Source organism: Eumetopias jubatus, unplaced genomic scaffold, assembly GCF_037043125.1.
Source record: "Eumetopias jubatus isolate StellerSeaLion01/CBP00866 unplaced genomic scaffold, mEumJub1_p1.0 scaffold_13, whole genome shotgun sequence".
Lineage (NCBI taxonomy): Eukaryota > Metazoa > Chordata > Mammalia > Carnivora > Otariidae > Eumetopias > Eumetopias jubatus.
In genome coordinates, this window is record NW_028274819.1 from 95127319 (window position 1) to 95148064 (window position 20746).

The 20746-nt window shown below is 40.6% G+C and overlaps 1 protein-coding gene across 3 annotated transcripts in view; it reads right to left on the reverse strand.

Moving 5' to 3' along the window:
• Positions 1–453: 453 nt before the first annotated feature.
• JHY (junctional cadherin complex regulator) overlaps positions 454–20746 on the reverse strand; it is a 52196-nt gene continuing 31903 nt past the window's right edge. For 2 of the 3 annotated variants that reach the window (XM_028125980.2, XM_028125979.2), the window contains 5 exons: positions 15738–16390; positions 11406–11700; positions 4594–4674; positions 3668–3796; positions 454–774 (listed from right to left, as the gene is read on the reverse strand). In XM_028125980.2, the coding sequence (XP_027981781.2) occupies positions 577–774; positions 3668–3796; positions 4594–4674; positions 11406–11700; positions 15738–16390 (1356 nt within the window). In that variant the 3' untranslated portion in view covers positions 454–576. The remainder of the gene's footprint in view (positions 775–3667; positions 3797–4593; positions 4675–11405; positions 11701–15737; positions 16391–20746) is intronic. The other variant, XM_028125981.2, reaches the window with a different exon arrangement.

Sequence of the window (20746 nt, forward strand, 5' to 3'; positions counted from 1 at the left end):
GCCTGAATGGATGTTTCTGGACTTGTTGGATTTCTAATTTATGTCTCGATGCTCTGTTAGGAGAACATTGGGGTATTTTATTTTATTTTTAAATTTAGAGACTTTAGAACTATTTGGGAAACAGCATCTCCAAATGTACTGGCAGTTAGTCCAATTTACATTCATTTTATTTGAAACTGAAGTGTTTATACTTTTTTCTTATCAGGAGGGTAAGAGAGAAGCAGAAGTTAGATACTTTTTTTTTTTTTTGCTGGGTCACTTCAAGGTTTTCATTATGCAAAGAAGGGTAGGGATTTTTTAAGAAATGAAAAGATCCACTATGAAACTAAAAGCCTTTATTCCCCCGTTCTTATTCAACCCCAAATTCTGATTTGAAAGTAAATAATAAAAAAATCTTCCTAGAAAGTAAAATACAGCTCCATAATGTAATAAGGCCCCATATTTTAAATCCTGTACAAAGCAAACATGGGCTGTGGCTAGAGGACAGAGGATCATCCCTCTCTGCAGACAGGTTGGTTGGAGTTTTTTCTCCATGTCCATTCCCCGGGCATTTTTGGTCTCCGACAAATGTGCTGTCTACACAATGTGAAGGACTTTGAAAGCAGCCACAGCCTGTTTTTCCCTTTCGTGTCTGTTCTGCAGTATTTCCAGCAGTGAGATTTCAGGCAGAGCATCTTCTTTTCGAGTATAGGTGGGATTTTTCTTTTCCTTTAATACTTGGCCAGTCAGATTTGAAGGTTTGGGTTTGGGGATGGTCTTGGCATATTCCAAAGCCTGAAAGCATGAAGATAAAGTTTCATTTGAAATGGGAAGTGACCCCTGGATTCCTTAAATGAAATCAAGTCTTAGGACATGTTTACTGGTAATACGAATAGACACTATTGCTACCATAAGGTACTGAGATGTGGATGGGAATGGAGAGCAGATGGGAAATGCAAGTCCTGCAATATAACGCACAGTTTCAATGAAGTAAGTTAGCCATACAACAGTTTGCTATGAAAAAGAGCTGGAAAATGAAACAGAGTTGTGCCTTGGGGTGTTTTCTTTATAAAACGGAGTTTTATTCAAAGTGTTTGAAAATAGATTTCTCATGTATGGGCTCTATTTAGCTTCTGGTGGTCTTATTAAAACCAAACTTCTAGTAAGGAGATATTAACAGACCTTTCCATTGAAAGTGGACTTGCTACAGCTTGAAACCAAAGACATCACTGTAGTTGACAAAATTGAGCTTCCATTATTACATCAACTATTCTTGTTCCCAGGCTCTTGGAACTCTAGCAACTACTTATTAGCGGTTGGAAATTATTCTTTTCTTTTGTATATCCATAGAAGCCTGGAGACTGGAAAAAGCAGTCTTTTTTCAATGATGTTAGTTCCAAGAGGCACTACAATAAAAATGAGATCACTAAATATGATTTCTAAATCTGTCTTTACATCAATTTTATATTTTAATAAGTTTGATAGCTGAAATAGGAGTAGATAGTATATTCAGGTGCTGGAAGGGAAAAAAAAATGTCCAAACTTCTCAGTGTGTGTAGGTGACTTCTGTAGGAATTTCTAATTACAGACTTGTTGTCTTGAATCTCTTCATGGAAAAAATAATGGATTGGAGAAAAAAGAAAAAGTGGCACCATGGAAACTCAATCAAGTGGACTGAGGTCTTCAAGGTCCGAGGAAGAAAGGCAATAAATAGAAAATAGGATGGTCTGTGAGAGAGAACATGAAGTACAAATTCCTAAAAGCACCAAAGGGTCACTTGTCCCTCATGCAAAGGGTCCCATGTTCTTCTTGGGACTGAGACAGAGACTTTGCAAGCCTCGGTGTCTCTGCTGAACATACGTCATTCACGTCCTGACTTATAGTTGGATGACCTCTGAGAGGGAGAACATTCTGTATTTTATGAAATAATTTTTCATGGCTAGAGGGACCTATATATTATAGTCCCTTGGGAAAAATCTAGGGAAAAGAACTTGAAAGAAACAATGAAGGACTTTTCTTTGACATATGTAGTCATAAATGGCAAGAAGACACTAATCCCTTAAAATTTAATGGTAAGGAAGGAAATTGAGAGGATTTATCAGGATTGCTAGTTTCTTCTAAGAAATCACCTTACTATTCAATTAAAAAAATTTTTTTTTGAGTATAGTTGACAAACTGTTACTTTGGTTTCAGGTGTACAACTTAGTGATTCAACTTCTATATCCTCTGTCATCACGCAACACTCTTACAGTATCATTGACTACATTCCCTGCGCTGTGCCATTCATGCTCATGATCTACTCATTTCAGAGAGATAATCTCTCTCCCCTTCATACATTTTGCCCATCACCCCACCACCTCCCCTATGGCCACCATTAATTTGTTCTCTGTAGTTATAGGTTGGAGTCTGCTTCTTGTTTTGCTTATTTGGTTTTCAGATTCCACGTAGGAGTGAAATTGTATGGTGTTTATCTTTCCCAGTTCTGACTTATTTCACTTAGCATAATATCCTCTAGGTCCATCCATGTTGTCACAGATGGCACCATCTCATCCTTTTTTAAAAATTCCTTAAAAATTTATTTCTATTTAAAGATTTTATTTTTTTATGAAAGAGAGATTGAGAGAACTAGTGGGAGGAGGGGCAGAGGGAGAAGCAGACTCCCTGCAGAGCAGAGAGCCCGATGCGGGACTTGATCTAGGACCCCGGGATCATGACCTGAAAGGAAGGCAGATGCTCAACTGACTGAGCCACCCAGGTGCCCTCATCCTTTTTTTAAGGCTGTGTAATATGTTTCTCTGTGTGTGTACATGTACACACCATATCTTATCCATACTTCTATAGATGGACACTTGGGCTGCTTCCATATCTTGGCTAAATAATGCTGCAATAAACATATGTGTGCATATATCTTTTCAAATTAGTATTTTTGTATTCTTTGGGTAAATAATCAGTAGTGGAATATATTGGATTATATGGTAGTTCTTTTTTTTTTTTTAAGATTTTACTTATTTGCCAGTCAGAGCGTGAGAGAGTGCACAAGCAGGGGGAGTGGCAGGCAGAGGGAGAAGCAGACTCCCTGCTCAGTAGGGAGCCCGATGCAGGGCTCGATCCCAGGACTCTGGGATCATGACTTGAGGTGAAGACAGACGCTTCACCTACTGAGCCACCCAGGCGACCCATCATATGGTAGTTCTATTCTTAAATTTTGAGGAACTTCCATACTGTTTTCCACAGTGGCTGCACCAGTTTACATTCCCACCAACAGTGCCTGAGGGTTCCTTTTTCTCCACATTCATTATTTCTTGTCTTTTTTGATTCTAGCCATCTGACCAGGTGTAAGGTGATCTCATTGTGGTTCTGATTTGCATTTCCCTGATGATGAGTGATGTTGAGTGTCCTTTCCTGTCTGCTGGCCTTACTGTTCATTTTTATGTGTGTCAAATTTGAAATACAAGAAGAAAACATGTGGGGGACTAAAGACCATGATGAACTTCAGGCTAACCTTACCAGCATCATTTGTGTACCTCTTATTTGTGTATCAGTATCTGTGAATGATGGGTAGCCACAGGAATGGCAGCAGCTAAGACATCTCCTGGGTTCAAAAAACACGGGGAATTTGCTCAGCGGTAACAAAGGTTTCCTTTTAATTCTAATTGAAAAGCTAACTGCCTTGGTGGGGATTTCTTACCTTCTGCCGAGGGATGGCAGATTGACTTTCAGTTTTCGCTGTTTGTGGTTTTGACAGAATGGATAGGGTCTTCATGTTATACTCCTTAACTTGTTTCGCGTATTCCTTTTTTTGGATTAATTTCTGCCTCTGTTCAGAGAAACCAGGTTACCACAGTGCACAGGTCCTGCTAGATCTCTCTGTTCTCTCTTTAAAAGCGGCACTCATTTTAGCCAGCTGGGTATATTGTACCAGCAGCAGAGAGGAAATGGGGTTAGCATGCGTAAGGCAACAGCAGTGAGATAGTTAATGTTTCTCCTAGAAACCGTCTCTTTCTGAGGGGCGACATCACTGCCGTAGCACACCCAGTATTCCCTTAACAGGGTCTAAATCACATTCTGCTCCTTCTTTGTTGCATTTACCCAATTTATTTTCATTTTGGCTTCCAACTTTGAACTATACTCTCTTTTTATGCCTTGAGTGCAACTGTAGTTAAAACACATTAAATGGAGATCTTCTTTCACTAGAGGAAAGGAAATAAAGTGGATGCACTTTTCAGGGGTTGGGAAACTCTTATCCTAAGTGTCTTCTCTGTAGCCACTCTTCAAAATTACCAGCATCACTCTATTGGGAAAGACCAATGACCATATAACACACACATCTCTTTTCATGTGCACGTGGCCCCCTTTTCTGTGCAGGCCTTCAAGACTAACTAAAAGGTAGATACATAAAACAACATTGGCTAGGTAATTTTATCTTATGGTAAAAGGAGTATCTGGGTCTCTATTACTAATGCTATTTCACAAGGGTCTCTATTCAGATGGAGACATTTGGATTAGGACTTGGTTCTGGGGGTGGGTGGGAGACATGTCTGTACAGTTCTGCTAATACAAATCCAAGTGGGGCAAATCCAAGCCTACAAAATGTTGTATGTCCATCACACTCACTTTGTCTCTGATGGATTCAAGGTCAGGTCCAAGGCCTCCAAGCTTCACGTCTCTTTTCTGATAACCTTTCAGCTTGGAGCTCTAGAAATACAAAGAGACAGTTTCTTGTAAGGAATTGTGCCCCACCCCCCGCCCCAACTACGCTCTCATAGCCACATAAGGAAAAGAATGGAAGCTTGTGTGGACGGTTGGGAGAGTGGGTGCATTTCCTGACCCTTCTTCCACTCTAATGGCAGTTATTGATAATAGCTTCTTGGGTAATTTGTAGCTGGTCAGCTAACATGTTTTGACTTTTCCAACTTCTGCAACAACAAAAAAATTGGAATTCTGAAAATTATAAATAAAAATTTCCAAGTGCATAAAGAGCTGTTTTGTTATTAACGTTCTAAACAACATATACATCACCACTTTTTTGCTGCCATTACTATTACATCTGGTCTTGTACAGTTCACAAAACCAAATGATTTCTAAATCAGGTAAGCATTGCTTCAAAAGGAGAGTGCTCTGTCTAATGAGGTCCTAACATTCAAAAGACTGTAAATTTTTAAAAAATTTAAATTCAGTTAATTAACATAGAGTGTATTATTAATTTTGGAGGTAGAGTTCAGTGATTCATCAGTTGCATATAACACCCAGTGCTCATTCCATCACGTGCCCTCCTTCATGCCCATCCCCCAGTTACCCCATCCCCCACCCACCTCCCCTCCAACAACCCTCAGTTTGTTTCCTAGAGGTAAGTGTCTCTTGTGGTTTGTCTCCCTCTCTGATTAGGAAAAGACTAAATTTTTAAGGGTTAAGAGTCTTGGCAAGATCTGGGGCACCTGGGTGGCTCAGTTGGTTGTCTCCGACTCTTGATTTGGGCTCAGGTCATATGATCTCAGGGTTGTGAGATCAAGCCCTGCGTCAGGCTTCACATTCAGTGTGGAGTCCGCTTCTCTCTCTCTCGGCCTCTCCTTCTGCTCGTGCTCTCTCTCTCTCTCAAATAAACCTTTTTAAAAAAAGTCTAGGCAAGATCTACTGAGGAACTCCTTTTAGTCAATGAGGTTTTGAATATTTTGAAGGGCATAAGTAATTTTATATGACAACTCTTACTAGTATTGAATATTTAAAGGGACAGAGTAACATAATGAGGCAATTTAATTTTTGGATCATGACTCGAGCTCAGTAACAGGCAGGAAAAACACTAATGCTTTCCTGACCATAGGATAGATTAAGATATTCCCCAAACTGTTGCTTTTGATGTTAAAACTGACTTGCTACTTGGGGAAGATGCCCTTGTGGGGATACCAAATCCTTTGAGTTGTGAGTTCATTTGGTTTCCTTCCTTGGGAAGAATAGGAAGGACAACACCAAAGAGCTAGTGTGACAGTGATTCTATTTAGACAGACGAAGTCGGTGCTTAGAACAGAGAAAGAATAGCCATCCTGAAGAGGGGACAGGCAGCTCTGTACTAATTGTACATGGTACTACCTTGCTATATGAGAATGACAAAGCTCAGGATTTTTCTAAATTTTGAAAGTTCCTATAAATTATGTTAAATCCTAAGATATGCAGTATATCTAATGAGTTTTTTTTTTTTTTTTAGATTTATTATTTGTCAGAGAGAGGGAGGAAGAGAGTGAGCACAAGCAGGGGAAGAGGCAGGCAGAGGGAGAGGGAGAAGCAGACTCCCCACTGAGCAGGGAGCCCGATGAGGGACTCAATCCCAGAACCCTGGGATCATGACCTGAGCCAAAGGCAGATGCTTAACCGACTGAGCCACCCAGCTGTCCCTCTAACGAGCTCTTAAAACAGAATTTGACAGATTGTCCAGAGACTTAAAAAAAAATTCTCATATTGGGTATAGTTACTACCTGTAACTTCCAAATCTTAAAAGTGTCCAATATACATTGTATCAATGGTTACAAGAATGTGTTCTACTCCCACTGGCCTATTGGCTGACTACCCATAGCTCATACCAGTTAGTTTCTCCTTGTCCTTCCCCACCATAGAGGCTTGGAGACAGGTACTCCTTTCCCCAGATCTGTAGCACTGAGCTCTGGCCCATGAGGAATAAATGCAAGTTGGCTAGGGTAGAGTTTGCATCTTAGTTTTCATTAAGGCTGGTGAGACCCCGCCCTTTCCTTTTCCTGCCTTGAATGTGGATATGACAGCTGGAGCTGCAGCAGCAATCTCGTGTCAGGAAAGGAACCAGAGAACCATTCAAATATTGGTTCTGCTGTTTTGAGCTGTGGACCACCAGTGCTAGTTACTGTCTATTTGTGGATTAACCGTAGGTGAGAAGAATGAGCTCATAATTTTGAAGTTGCTGTAAACAGTAATTGTGTGACTTGTAGCTGAAAGCAATATTTCTAGTATCTCAGTACTTCAGAGAGCCAGAATCCTGTATCTTTTAGGCAACATTTCTACGCTGCCAGGATTGAGTCCTGCAAATAGAATTTCCCTGATTAGAATTTTCAAAATTTATAGTCAAGTCTTTCATTATATCTAACTGTAAAACACAAGAGATGATTTTTTTTAAAAAAAGAGGTTGTTGGGCTAAAATCATTAAAAATATTAAAGTATAGAGAAAAAATATTTTTCATTAGAGGCTTTTCAAAATCCTAAATCTCCTTAGAGAAAAAAATCACCTGGCAAAACCATTCCTGCTACTTCGTACCCTTGACATCTACGTGTTCATATTTTCATAAAATTGCCAAGTGCTACAAATTAGTTTTTTTTCCACTAAGTATTTTAGCATTATGCTGTATTTCCCTGTCACTAAATATTTTTCAAAAATGTGACTTTCATACATAACATTCTAAATGTTGAACATTTAAGATGTCCTAGGGATGAGCATTGTTTGTGGGCTACTCTGATGATTGCTTTGAGATCTAAACTGAATAGAATTGGAATTACTGAGACAAAATCACAAACACACTTAAGGTCCTTAATGAACACTTCCATTAGCAGTGTGTAAGAATGCACTTTTTGTCCAAACCTTGACTTCACTGGGTATGACCACATTTTAACATCTCCCCTAATTATTAATAGGTGAATGAACTCCAGTATCTTGTACTTGGCAATTGCGAATTTGTTCTTTATTTTGGGCCTGGCATCTGTACTGCTGTTTTGCAATCGGTAAGTTACTTTCTGTTTGCCAAAGTAAACCAATAATGAAAAAGGAAGAGAGCCTTGCTCATCTCCAGGTCATAAATCCAATTTGTCCAAAACTGATGAGAAATGATCAGTGGCCAGAAATCACATACTTAGCGTGAAGCAGCTTAACTTTAATCATTGAGCTGACACAGAAGGTACAGTGTGAAGCACAAATAATTGCTCCCTGCACCACCCCCCCCATGTTGTCCCAGTTTTTACTAGCCCCTCCAATAATCAGAATAAACATCTTGATTATCGTAGGAAAACAGCAAAGGCAGTAGCATTAAATATTGACACAAAGTAAACAATGTGGTCCAAGGAGAGGGATGAGTATCCAAATGCTACTAACTCCTTCCAGCATGAGCTGCTTCTAGCAAAGAGACCTTTTCACAAGGGAGAGAGAGCATGGTTCCTAAGAGAGTTTGTTCTGGGTGACTGGCAATGAAAAATCTGGATTTACTTAAGTTTGCCTCAAGTAATCTTGACTGGCTCTCAGTGCTATAATTTCATTTGATCTCTTTCCATCGTTTTTTTTTTAACAGCTTTACTGAAATAGAATTCACACACCACAAAATTCACCCATTTGAAGTTGTACAATTCAGTGGTTTTTAGTGTATTCATCAAGTTGTGCAAACATTGCCATGATCTGATTTTAGAACATTTTCATCACCCTGAAAAGAAACCCCTGTACCCATTAGCAACCACTCCTCTGCCCCCCCCCCCACCAGCCCTAGGCAACCACTAATCTACTTTCTGCCTCTTCAAAAGGCTTTTATAGTAAAATAATCCTCAGAATTTACTTTGATTTAGTTCTCCTTGGCTGTTACAAGACTTAAAGTTCACAATAGCATGCTCCCCCTACCCTCCCCCCAAATTAAATCAACAGTGATAGTCCTGTTGGGTCTCTAAACACAGGAGGAAAATATAATCCTGTTCTCCACAAACCCCTGATGGTGTTCATGGCTAGTCTTTGCAGGAGACCTGCACAAGCTAACCTCCGCCATCCCTGGCCCCGGGCTGATGATTTCGAACACCACACTGAACTGGTGTTCATTGTTGATGGTCCCCTTGGCAGAGGACGGCCCCAGATTTTCCTGATGGCATGTTTCTGCCAGTAACTAATCCCACCTCTCAAGCTCGAGGAGTGACTTCTACTGTAAACGTGGGGCAAAGTGTGCCTGAACTGAAAATTGACCTTGACTCTCCTATGAGGACTTGTTTTCAACTCTGAAACGCCGTACACTGCTGTGGGGGGACACGGCAGGGCTTTCCTCCAGAACATTCCTCAGATGTCTGAGTGTGAGAAAGTTACTCAAAAGCAGGGCAAAAAACAATGCCTCTGATAGTGGGGAACAGCAAGAGAAGGAAATGTGCTCTGTGGTTGCTCAATTTAATCCAAATAAACCTCTTCTTAGAAGCCGTCAAGCAGCAATACCCAGACTGTCTGTGACAATGTGAGTTAATGACTGGAGCTCAGCCATCCCAGAACTCCTTAAGCAGTTGTTTTGTGGCCAATGGCAATAGATACTTCTATGCGGTTTGTCATCCCTTCCGCTGTGTCCATCTCTTACTGCCTGACGTCTGGATTTCTCAGCACAGACGATGCTTAGCGTTCATAAATCAGTTGCATCAGAACTGCCAGGAGAAGGGGAACGGTGCTTGGGCTTGTTAGTTTAACAAAGCCTCAAATTTTTAATGTGATTCAAATCGAGTCCCTTGGAAACCACAAGATTTGCTGTGACGAGCAAATGGGCACGACCTGGATAATGATTCCCCCTGCCTGGTGCCCCGGCTACCTGCTGTCCTATACAAATAGCACACGGTTCTCAATCATTTGAGCTTCTGGAGTAGCTTAAAGGACAAAGAGGGCTTCTGTGCATTTGTTAGATGCAGGGTGAAGGTGTTGGCCCCCGCAAATGGATGCGGGTGTGTCGCAACATTCCTGAAAGAAAGCAGGAAGGGAGGGATTTTCTGAGTTGGAAAGGGGGTTTGGGCAGCAGTGTCTGGAAGTTTTTTTCTTCCCCTTCTGACCCTCCCATGCTCTTAGACTTCCGGTGATGCACATGGTCATCGGGGTACTTTCTGCCACCTCTTCTCTGTAAGACATGAACTCAACTTACTGAGAGAAGAAGGAAAAGGAAACTAACATTTATTTGATGGTCTACTCTTTGCTAGGGACTAAGCTACAGGCTGGTCCTTTTTGCCTGTAATGCTCTTTCGGTCTTTTCTCGTTAACTCTTTTTTTGTTTTAAGATTTTATTTATTTGTCAGAGAGAGCACGCGAGTGCACAAGCAGGGGGAGTGGCAGGCAGAAGGAGAAGCGGTAGGCAGAAGGAGAAGCAGGCTCCCTGCTGAGCAAGGAGCCCGAGGCAGGACTCAATCCCAGGACCCTGCGATCATGACCTGAGCCAAAGGCAGACGCTTAACCGACTGAGCCATCCAGGTGTCCCTTGTATTAACTCTTGATCATCTAAATCTTGGCTCCGAATTATCCCCTGAAGCTCTGCTTGACCCCCGAGGTTGGGATGTCAACCCAAACTCCTTTGTGCTCCTCTGTGCAACCCATACATACCTTTCTCCCCCTCTCCCCCCAGTGGCAACATTATATGCAGTTATTTTCCTGTGTGTCTACACGAGGAAGGGTCATGGCTCATTCTCTTTTCTTCTCGGCACCTACCACAGTTCCTAATAGGAATTCAGCTGTGTTGAATTGAACAAAGGTTGATTCCCTAAAACCACCTTATAGTGAATGTCCCTCGGGACCGAGGCACTCATTTCTTCACTTGCTGCGAGTGCTGTCTGCTATGGCTCCCAGTTGGGTCCCTCCCTAAGAACCGCCCTCAGCCAGATGGAGCTGGGGTGTCCAAAGTTCCAACCCTCCCCCGGGGGGCAGTCAATAGCCAATGGCTGGTCCACATGGTGGAGCAAAAGCCTGCACCCTTTACCTTCAAAGAGCCATCCTGACTTCAGAGCCCTTGTGGGCTTCTTAGAGGCTTCTGTTGCACCTGCTTCACTGCACTCTCCCTCAGCCAGCCCTGCCCCCCACTTCACTCCCTTCCAGGGGTGGTTTGGGAGGCACGCCTCAGTCAGCCTCCTGCACATGAATCTCCATTTCAGAGTCTATTCCTGGGGGAACCCAGATCACCAAAGGCTCATTGCTTCCAACCCCGTCTTCCCCTGTTGCCCTGTAACGCAGAATGCATTTTCCAGTGTTCTCCTTACCATTTGACATTAGAAGCAAGCGACCTTTCCTGGGGGTTTTTAATGCTTGCAACAGTGGAGAAATGCAGAGGACCTAAAAAGACTCCTTCCATGTGCCTTCGTTTCTTCCTGGAAAGATTTTGCATTTTCGCTCAGCCCTACTTTGTCTTCTCAGATAGGAGAAGGTCCTGAGAGACTCAGCCTTGACTAGGGGCCAAGACAGGGGGTGGGGAACATTTCTGAGGGTGTCATGTTTAACCTGGGGCCAAAAGGAGCCCTGTCCCTGAGCTGAAGCACAAAGGAGGGACATTTCAGGTAGCAGCAGGAATCAAATCGGGAAGTGCCTCAGAACTTGTGTGGCATTGGCTCAGTAACGACCATCCCTTTTCCACGGCTAGAAGTAAGGGAATGAAAACCAAGGGCCATCTGTATAATCAGAATTAAAAGGTTATTTGGTAAAATGCTTTTATTACCTTGATGCTGCTCTTTTTCCTATGCTTTCTTCCTTTTTCTAGTTGAAGCAGGTAGCCTTCGGAATTGCTACGACTAATTTTCATTTGGTTTCTTTGGCTTCTGTCCGAAATGAGCTGGGATTCACTTTCGACCCTTGACAATATAGGTGGAAATGTGACGCTGGATGAGGCCCCTTCCCTGGGCTGCACCTCGGTCAGCTGCATTAAGGCTTGCTGATGCTGCTCCATTATCTGAGTGAGCTGTGAGTCTGGAGAAGCTCTAACGAGTTGGCTGTCCGAGGAAGGATGGAATTTCCTGAATGGAAAAACACCCCACAAATCTGTTACTAAAAACTGATTACATAAGACTTTTAGCATAAGAGTCTTTATGAATTTGATGTATTCATCGTTCTCCAAATCAAATTAATGATCTTTAGCTTAATTTTTTTAAGAAAGATTTATTTATTTGAGAGAGAGAGAATCCAAAGCAGACTGTGCTGAGCGTAGAGCCTGACGCGGAGCTCGATCTCATGACCCTGAGATCGTCACCCAAGCAGAAACCAAAAGTCAGATGCTTAACTGACTGTGCCACCCAGGCATCCCTAGCCTAATCTTTTCATAAATACATTAATTTCTTAAAATCCTCCTAGTTTTCTTTAGGATAGTCTAGCTCTTATTTAGAACTTCCATTTAGTGCATTCAGAATAGAAAAAGAAAACACCCCTTTAAAAGTCCTTGCCACTACAAAATACCTGGAAATGTTGGATTAAATTTAAACAGACATCCTTTTGAATACATAGGCAAATTTGTAAGAGAGGCAGGGAATCTTTGAGACCAAAACCAAAAAAGGAACAAAAGTAAAGCAGATTTTGGATGAGCTGAAGCTATGGCTTGCTTTGCGGGAGTTTTGGACCTATGGGCTTGAGTTCTAGCACTTCACTGTGCACAGGATATGTGAAATCTTGGCCCCGTGTCGGGTGAGAAATCAACTGAGATGCCTGCGTGAAGGCCTTGGAGAGCTACGTCCTTGATAAAAAGTTGGATTAGTGAATCAACAAAGCAAGCCCATCTGTCTTGGTCTAGGTTCTCAACTGGAAAAAAAATTCCTTATGAATTTCCATGGGACAGTGTTTGGGGTTCATATTTACCTTACCCACCTAGTCATGGATTCCAACACCAAAAAAAATGACATAAAAATGATCCCGGAGGGGGATACCTCTGCATATCTGGCAGAAGCAAATATAAAAGTTCTCTGGAGGGATGCACTCCTTCTCAAGCCTGCCTAGGCATCTACAGACAAGATGGCTAAACATATATTCACAATCCAAAATCCTAGAATATATGAGGAAATAATCTACCAAGTAGAAGAGTCAGCAGACACAGGCATACACACAAGAAGCAGTGCTAGATTTCTAAGAACTTCTGATCATAGAATATTAGATAGCATTCTTAAAGCAAGCATGTTTAAAATGATTAAAGACCTGAAAGAAGAAATCAAAACCCTGAGAAACCTATTTTGAAAAAAGAACAGGAAGTCTTAATCAGAACCAAATAAAAATTCTAGACATGAAAAATATTATTGAAATTTACAACTCAGTGGATACATTAAAGCCATACTGGCTACAGCTGAAAAGAGTTATTGGGTTGGGAAACTTATGGGAAGAAATTTCTCAGAAACATGGATAGATAAATGATAGAAAATAAGAAACTGGATTAGAGACCTAGAGTCTAGAATAACAGATTTTAATATACATCTCTTTGGTGTTCCTGGAGGGAAAATAGGGTAAATAATATTTCATTAGATACGTAGCATTTCTTATGACTATTTCTTAATAAAGGGACATGGATGATAATTTTGTAGAATTTATGAAAGTGATGAATCCTCAGGTTTAGGAATCACAAGAAGGATTCAAGATTTCATACCTAGACCTAATACAGTGAAACTTCAGAACGCCAAGAACAGAGGGAGGGACCTTAAAAGATGAAAACAAAAGAAATATTGACAAAAAACTTTTCACAGAAACCAGGAGATAGAAAAATGTTTTCAAAGAGTTTAACTCTTTACCAGGTTAAACTATAATTCAAGATAGAGCATAAAGGAATTTCAGGTAAATTTACCAGTGACCTACTCTTGTTGAAAAAATTTCCAAATAATATCTACTTCAGGAAGAAAGCACAAAATGGAAGAAAAACTGTGAGGCAAAGACATTAATAAACAGTTAAATTTAAAACATTGTATACAATAAGCAATAATTTTTGGAGATATGGGTGCTGGACAAAGTGCTGGGCAAAAATACCAAAGGGCAACTGGATTAAAACAATCCAGCGATTCTGAATATGTCCTGGAGGAGAATAGAAATATCAACACTAGCCTAGTTAAGTTTTTTGAGAAATTAGTTGGATGGACCTAGAGGGCATTATGCTAAGTGAATTAAGCCTGACTGAGACAAATACCATATGATTCCACTCATAAATGAAATATAAAAAAAAGAAGTAACAAGCAGAATCAGTCTTATAAATACAGAGAACAAATTGATGGTGGCCAGAGGGAAGGAGGTGGTAGGTTGGGCAAAATGGGTGAAGGAGAGAGGCTTCCACTTACGGAATTAATGTCATGGGAATAAAAGTCACAGCATAAGGAACATAGTCAGTGGTATTGTAATAGCAATGTAATGGGACAGATGATAGCTACACTTGTGAACATAGCATAATGTATAAACTTGTCAGATCACTGAGTTGTGATGGATCGTTGTCAACTATACTTAAAATAGGAAGATAATGTATATTTCCAAATCAGTAGAGGGAAAAAGTAACAAAACTCTATTAGTTCAATAGGAGACCTAGATATCTATATGTAGAGAGAGATATAATAAGCGTAGAAACAATAGGGTGATTGAAAGGACAAGTTAAGATGGTAGAAATAAATCCAAATAGGATTATCATAATAAATGTAAGTAGTTTAAAGTTGAAAATCCACTTGTGATAAAAGCTCTTTGCAAAAGGAATAGGAATAGGAGAAATTTCCTGTCCCTCCTCCCTGTCTACCAAAAGTTAAATATTTTTCATGATATAAATGTTACAAGCACTCCCTCTAAAGTCAGGAAAAAAAGACCAGGGTGCTTGCTATCTATCACAATCTCTTCCAGGAAGCTAAATCTGAATTTTATTGAATGTATGTTCTATACCTCCAAGTATAGCACTGAAATGTCTTCTCATCCCTTCAGATATGCAAAATTTCCTCCCTACTTTGAAAGTAAGCTCCTGGAAGGCACCTGTGCGTCATACTACTTTTGTATCTTCTATAGCATTTTAGCATTGGATTTAGTGCGTATCAGGTACGTGATAAACACATTTGATTGAACGACATCAGGAAATGTCCCCTGAGGTGATTTTTAAAATAACTTTTTTTCTGATTATAGAAGGAATACATCTACATTGCAGGGAACTTGGACAATTCAGAAAGTATGAAGGTGACATTAGAAACAACCCCAATGTCTCTTGCCAGAAATAACCACTATTGACATTTTGGTGCATTTTTCTTCCTTTGTGCATAGTTTTACATAGTAGAGCTCCTACTCCTTAGGTATATATTTGTAACTTACTGTTGTTTTTTTTTTTATAGAAGTGTTTCCTCATAACAGTAACTTTTAACGGTTACATGACATTTAATACCATAATTTACCTAAACCTTTCCTTATTGCTGGATTATTGTCATTTTGATAAATGATGTTATTTTTGTGCATACATATTTTTCTGTATTTTCGATTCTTTCCTTAGGATAGGTCAATACAATGTTGGAGATAGTTTCCTCCAAACATTATTTGTAACCCTCAAAATAGACTGATCTTTTTTTAACGACCAGTCCCTCTGTCCTCCTTCCCTCCCTCCAACCTCTGGCTTAACTACAGTGGAAAAACTAGAGGAGACAAGGAAGAAGAAAAATACATTGAAGGTGGACTATTTGAGGCAGAAATCAGAGCCAACTCAGGCACCTGGGTGGCTCAGTCCATTAAGCGTCTGACTCTTGGTTTTGGCTCAGGTCATGATCTCAGTGTTGTGAGATCAAGCCCTGCACTGGGTTCCACACTCAGCGGGGATTCTGCTTGAGATTCTCTCTCTCCCTCTCCCTGTGCCCCTCCTACCTTCCACACTTGCTGCGCTCTCTCTCTCTCTCTCAGATAAATAAATCATAAAAAAAAAAAAAAGGAATCAGAGCCAAGGACCTTGTTAGGTTAAGTTTCCCTCTCCCCTGACAACCCCCATGACCTGCCCACCCCCCTATTCTCCCTCTGCTGTCTTCAGTGGTCTCTCATTTCTCCTCTAAAAAAACACTTGAGAAAAGGGAATTCTTACCATAATATTTCTAAGTTCTTATATTTTGTCTCTGTGTAAGTCTGCTTGGGTTGTTTATTTTCCCTCGATCCATTAACATTTTTGTTAGGAATGGACTGGGAGCCCTTCTGGCTCAGGGGCACTTGTTTCTTAGTAAGCTCATTAAGGTAGTTCAAGTCCATATTGGAAAGAGTGTTGATGTGTAGCTGCTGATGTGACAGTCTTTTCTCTTCTTGGCCTTTATGTCCTCTTTCTTTCTTAACATTCATGGAGTGATATCCAGTAGAGTTTTTGTACAATACCTTATCAAGAGCCTGCTGTGGTGGAGCAAATTTATTGGAGGTTACTTTGGGCTCCTGGCTCCTAAGTGCACTTGAGTGTTGTAAATCATTGTTAGGCGCATTCATAATTCCGATTGTTTTGTGCTTTACTGAAGTGTCAGTAGGCTTATTTTGGTTTTGTTGCTGTCTGGGAGTGTTCTGGTTTCTGTGACTGACAGCCAGCTCTTCAGTCACCAAAGACTTCAGGCCATGCTGTTGTTTATGCTGGTTTCGAATCTTGTGATTGGCTGGTTTTCTGGAAGGTTGTTGGCCATTGGTTGTTTCAGAAGATTGACCTCTCGGTTCGCAGTTTGATTTTGCACTTTCATATTGAGACAAGTGTTCCTGATAACTCTGAAAAGATATCTTTGGTTAATGTAAAGTCAGATGATTGGTATTCTTCATATTTTACCTTAGTATTTTTTACACTAGGGGTCACTTCTGGGAAGATGACCACAGAATTGAAAGGAGATAAAGAGTACTGTAGGTCCTTTCCTAATTTCAGGATATGAGAGTGATTAGCTGAGTAATTCCTCCTGGCAATTTCAGATTACGAATTTTCTAGAAAGAAGTAGAAAGCTTAGAATGGGCTTTATATTAAGGACAAGTCTTTGACATCAAATGTAGAATGAAGTGTTACCAAGTGCGGGGGGGGGGGTTGGGGGGAGGGGGAGGGGAAAGAGCTTTACCTCCACAGGGCTACATACAAAGGAAGTACAAATCTACATCAAAATATGCAAGTTTATTTTAACTAGTGAATATTTTTAAAAATCTTAACCAGAGAGGACATCAATGATCCAGTTTACCAACTAAGCACAAGTCAAATATGAGATACAATTTAGATGATCAGATCTTCTTACTCATATAGGTCAGAAGCTAGAAATGACCTCTTCACCAGATGAAACAAATTAGATTTTATTCAGAGGATTATAAAAGAGTCTGCACTGTGATAGGACATCTGTGAAACCACAAGGGTTGTTTTGCTTCAGTTCCTTAATATAGCCTGTACTTAGGCAATCAAACATCTGGGGGAAATATTTCAATTTCCGAACGGTCTTTATGCTTTTCAAAGTCTTGTAACAACAAAATGTACTCCTGGTATAATAGATACACTATGTAACTATATTGTGCTAAGCCATTTAGAAATAGTTTCCAAGGAATAAAGCACTCATTACTTTGTGAAAAACGAGCAGGGTTAAGAGGCCTTTGGAAAGAATGATTAAATGCTTAGTAAAAACAGTAATATGACCATATGCATCAGTGTGGTATATAACTGCAACGTATTTTTTCTTTCTGAACACACTTATTAAAAAAACTCTACCTGTGCAATGTTAATTGAAAAATACCAGTTACCTGGGTCATTCAAGGAAAAAAAACAACCCTTAAAGTGAATAAATCATATTTCTGCTCAAATTGTTTTAGCTTGCCATGAAGAATGATCAAATTATTGCAATGAGTTCAACTTTTATTTCACTTTTCTGATCTAATTACTAAGACATCCTATTCCTGTATAATATTAAATGGTATTCTATTTCCAATGAAATTTCCCTATAATGATGAGATTGAGATTGTTAAAACAGTCCTAAATAATACTACTTTGCATTTCAGATTTTTAAGTATAAATGGCTTATCTGAAATTCAAAGCATGTTCTCCTTGCTTTCTGGAGGATTGGCCAGGTTCTGATGAGCTTGTCTACACTTTGAATTCTTACCTGTGGTACTCCAAAAAAGAAAAACTTCCTTTTCTATATTTCAATTAAGAAAGGTTCTTTCTTCGGGGTGCCTAAGCATCTGCCTTTGGCTCAGCTCATGATCCCAGGGTCCTGGGATTGAGCCCCACATTGGGCTCCTTGCTCCAGGGGAAGCCTGCTTCTCCCTCTCCCACTCCCCCTGCTTGTGTTCCCTCTCTCGCTGTGTCTCTCTCTGTCAAATAAATAAAATCTTAAAAAAAAAAAAAAGAAAAAAAAAGTTTCTTCCTTCCATGCAGTATATGGAGCTGCCTGGGAGAGATGTGGGCAAGAAGGCTCTGCAAATAGACAGGCCAAGAGCATTCTTTCTTATAGTGGACCTAGAAGAAAACTGCTGTTGTACAATCTTATCAGGTGTGTTAATAAAACACAGTGGCTATTTTCATGGCCATCCTCACTGTTCATGAAGGTAAAAAACAAACAAAAAAACCCATGTGCTACAATCTATAAATATTTATTGATTCTGATAATGTCATTTTATTTTATTATTTTTTAAAGATTTATTTATTTGAGAGAAAGAGAGTGCAGAAGCAGGGGGAGGAGCAGAGAGAGGGAGAAGAAGACCCCCCACTGAGCAGGGAGCTGGACATGGGGTTCGATCCCAGGACCCCGAGATCATGACCTGAGATGAAGGCAGACGCTTAACCAACTGAGCCACACTGGCACCCCTGATAATGTCATTTAAGGGCACCTGGGTGGCTCAGTCAGTTGAGCATCTGACTCTTGGTTTCAGCTCAGGTCATGATCTCGGGGTCCTGAGATTAAGCCGCACATTGGGCTCCACACTCAGCGTGGTGTCTGCTTGAGATGCTTTTTCCCTCTGCCTCTCCCCCGACTCGTGCTTGCGTGCTCTCTCTCTTTCAATAACTAAAGTCTCAAAAAATAAAAATAAAAAATATCTGTCAGCCTTTTAATTGCTAGAAAAAGAGTGAACAGGAGCTTTTTCTGCTCCTATCCGACCATACATGTCCCAGTTCTCTGTGTTCATTCCCATCAACAAAGAAAAAAAAAGCTATGAGGAATTTTTTCCTTAGGGTACTGGACCCGAAATCTTGGGTTACCACTTGGTTTTAATCATGTTATACCTTTGCAGCTGACAATTCAGATTACAATAGTACTCTTCACAGGGTGCTTTGTCAACAAGGCCAAGGACTCATCATTTTATGAAACTTCAATAGTCTCAAGTGTTAAATCCGCTATTCACAGAAATGTAAGTGCCCAGAGATGGCATTTCAGTCCCCAGAAAGGAAGACATTTACGGGCTTGCTGTGATTTCTCTCACCTTCTGAGCAGACTACTTGAGATCTGTGGTTTACTGAAGATTTATTACCCGACAATTGAGACATCAGGTGTCACTTTTTAGGTCGCAAGACCTGAGTTCCCTCAAGTTAATATACAAAGCCATTCTCAGGCTACTTAATCTCCACCAGCACTGAAATCCTCTATTCCATCCTGCTCTCAATGGGGTTCTTTTGTTACCAATACTCACAATCAGTCCATACTCCATGCACTAAGAATAACTGCTTAATGGCACTGGGTTTTCCCAGCACACACACAGCAGTGGCCATTGGTACAGCGTTCACATTGGGGAATCCTGATGCCTAATGCGGGGATGATAATTTCTTAGTAAGATCTGTACTTAGTTATTAATGTTCTTTCATACCGTGCCATCCAAGGGTAGTTTGCCCCCAACCCTGTGAAAGGCAGTGTCTGGCTGTTTCTCTTTCATGGCTTTCAGGTTTACAAGCTATAAGCAGAGGGGAGGATGCATGCTCTGTCTCAACCAAAGGTTCATCTGCTTTAAAACAAAAGTCATTCTTGCTGTTACCCTGATCAACCCTGAGGGTTGTGCCTGGGCTCCGAGATCAGCTCTGACATAGAGATGTGTCTGTTGTGTTCATTAACAATAAAACACAAATACTTTGAGCAGGGGTTATCAATTCCATCTGATAATATTAAGAATATTTAGAGCACATGCATTAACTGGCTCCCATTTTTAGCGTCAGTAAGGGAGGACTCTACGTTCAGATGAATAAAAGGAGCATAGCTCTCTTGATGGTGTTGGAGGCAAAACCAAAATAATAGCTCTTATATTCTTATAATAAGAGGTAATGTGGGAAGAGAACTTACGATGTGATTATAAGGACTTTGATATCAATTAGTCAAAGATCCTACATACCTTTCACCCTGTCATGCCTTTGCCTTGCCTAGAAATTCAAGAGTTATTTTAGAGTGGCAAGAAAGGAAACATCCTATTTCATTTTTTCAAAGTTTCACTTAACTGGAGAAGTTTCTATTTTTTCCTATTGACTTGTGCCTGGGAAGGCTCTTCTGCTATTGGGAATGTGCTCACTTGTACAATCTGGCAAAGGTCAGACCCTTAGCTAAGTACTGGGTCCAGTTCTGGCTACACAGCGGAACTAAGATTTGGAAAAGCCATTAAGGTTCATAGGGGAGCACGGAATGATCCAGGACAAGACCTATGTGGAAAGGTAAAGTGAAGGGGGATGACTGGGTTTAAAGTAAAGCCCTTTGCACGAGTAGGACTTTCCATAGAAAGGGATGATGATGAACATCAGTTGTCGGTATTTTAAAAGTGAAGATGCATAGGCTTAAATGGTCTCAGGGGCTTTGTTTCTGACATATCTTCTTTGTTTCCTTGCCCTGTCTCTGGTTTCTCCACGTTGCAGCTTGTGAATGTACTTCTGTCTCTTTTATGAACAAAAAAATGCAAGAATCCCTCACTTGATCTCATTCTCCAGTTAAACCTCATCTCTTAATCCCGTGAGGAGTCTTGCAGGTGTAGGCTGCACTGGCCTTCCTTTTCCCTCTCTGGTTGTGCCCTCTACACCCTGCAAGAGAGCATAGATTCTCACCACCCCACCCACACTGCTCTGCTCAGCCCACCGGTAACCTCTTCCTTGCAAAATCCTCTGGGCACCATTTTCTTTACCTTTTCATT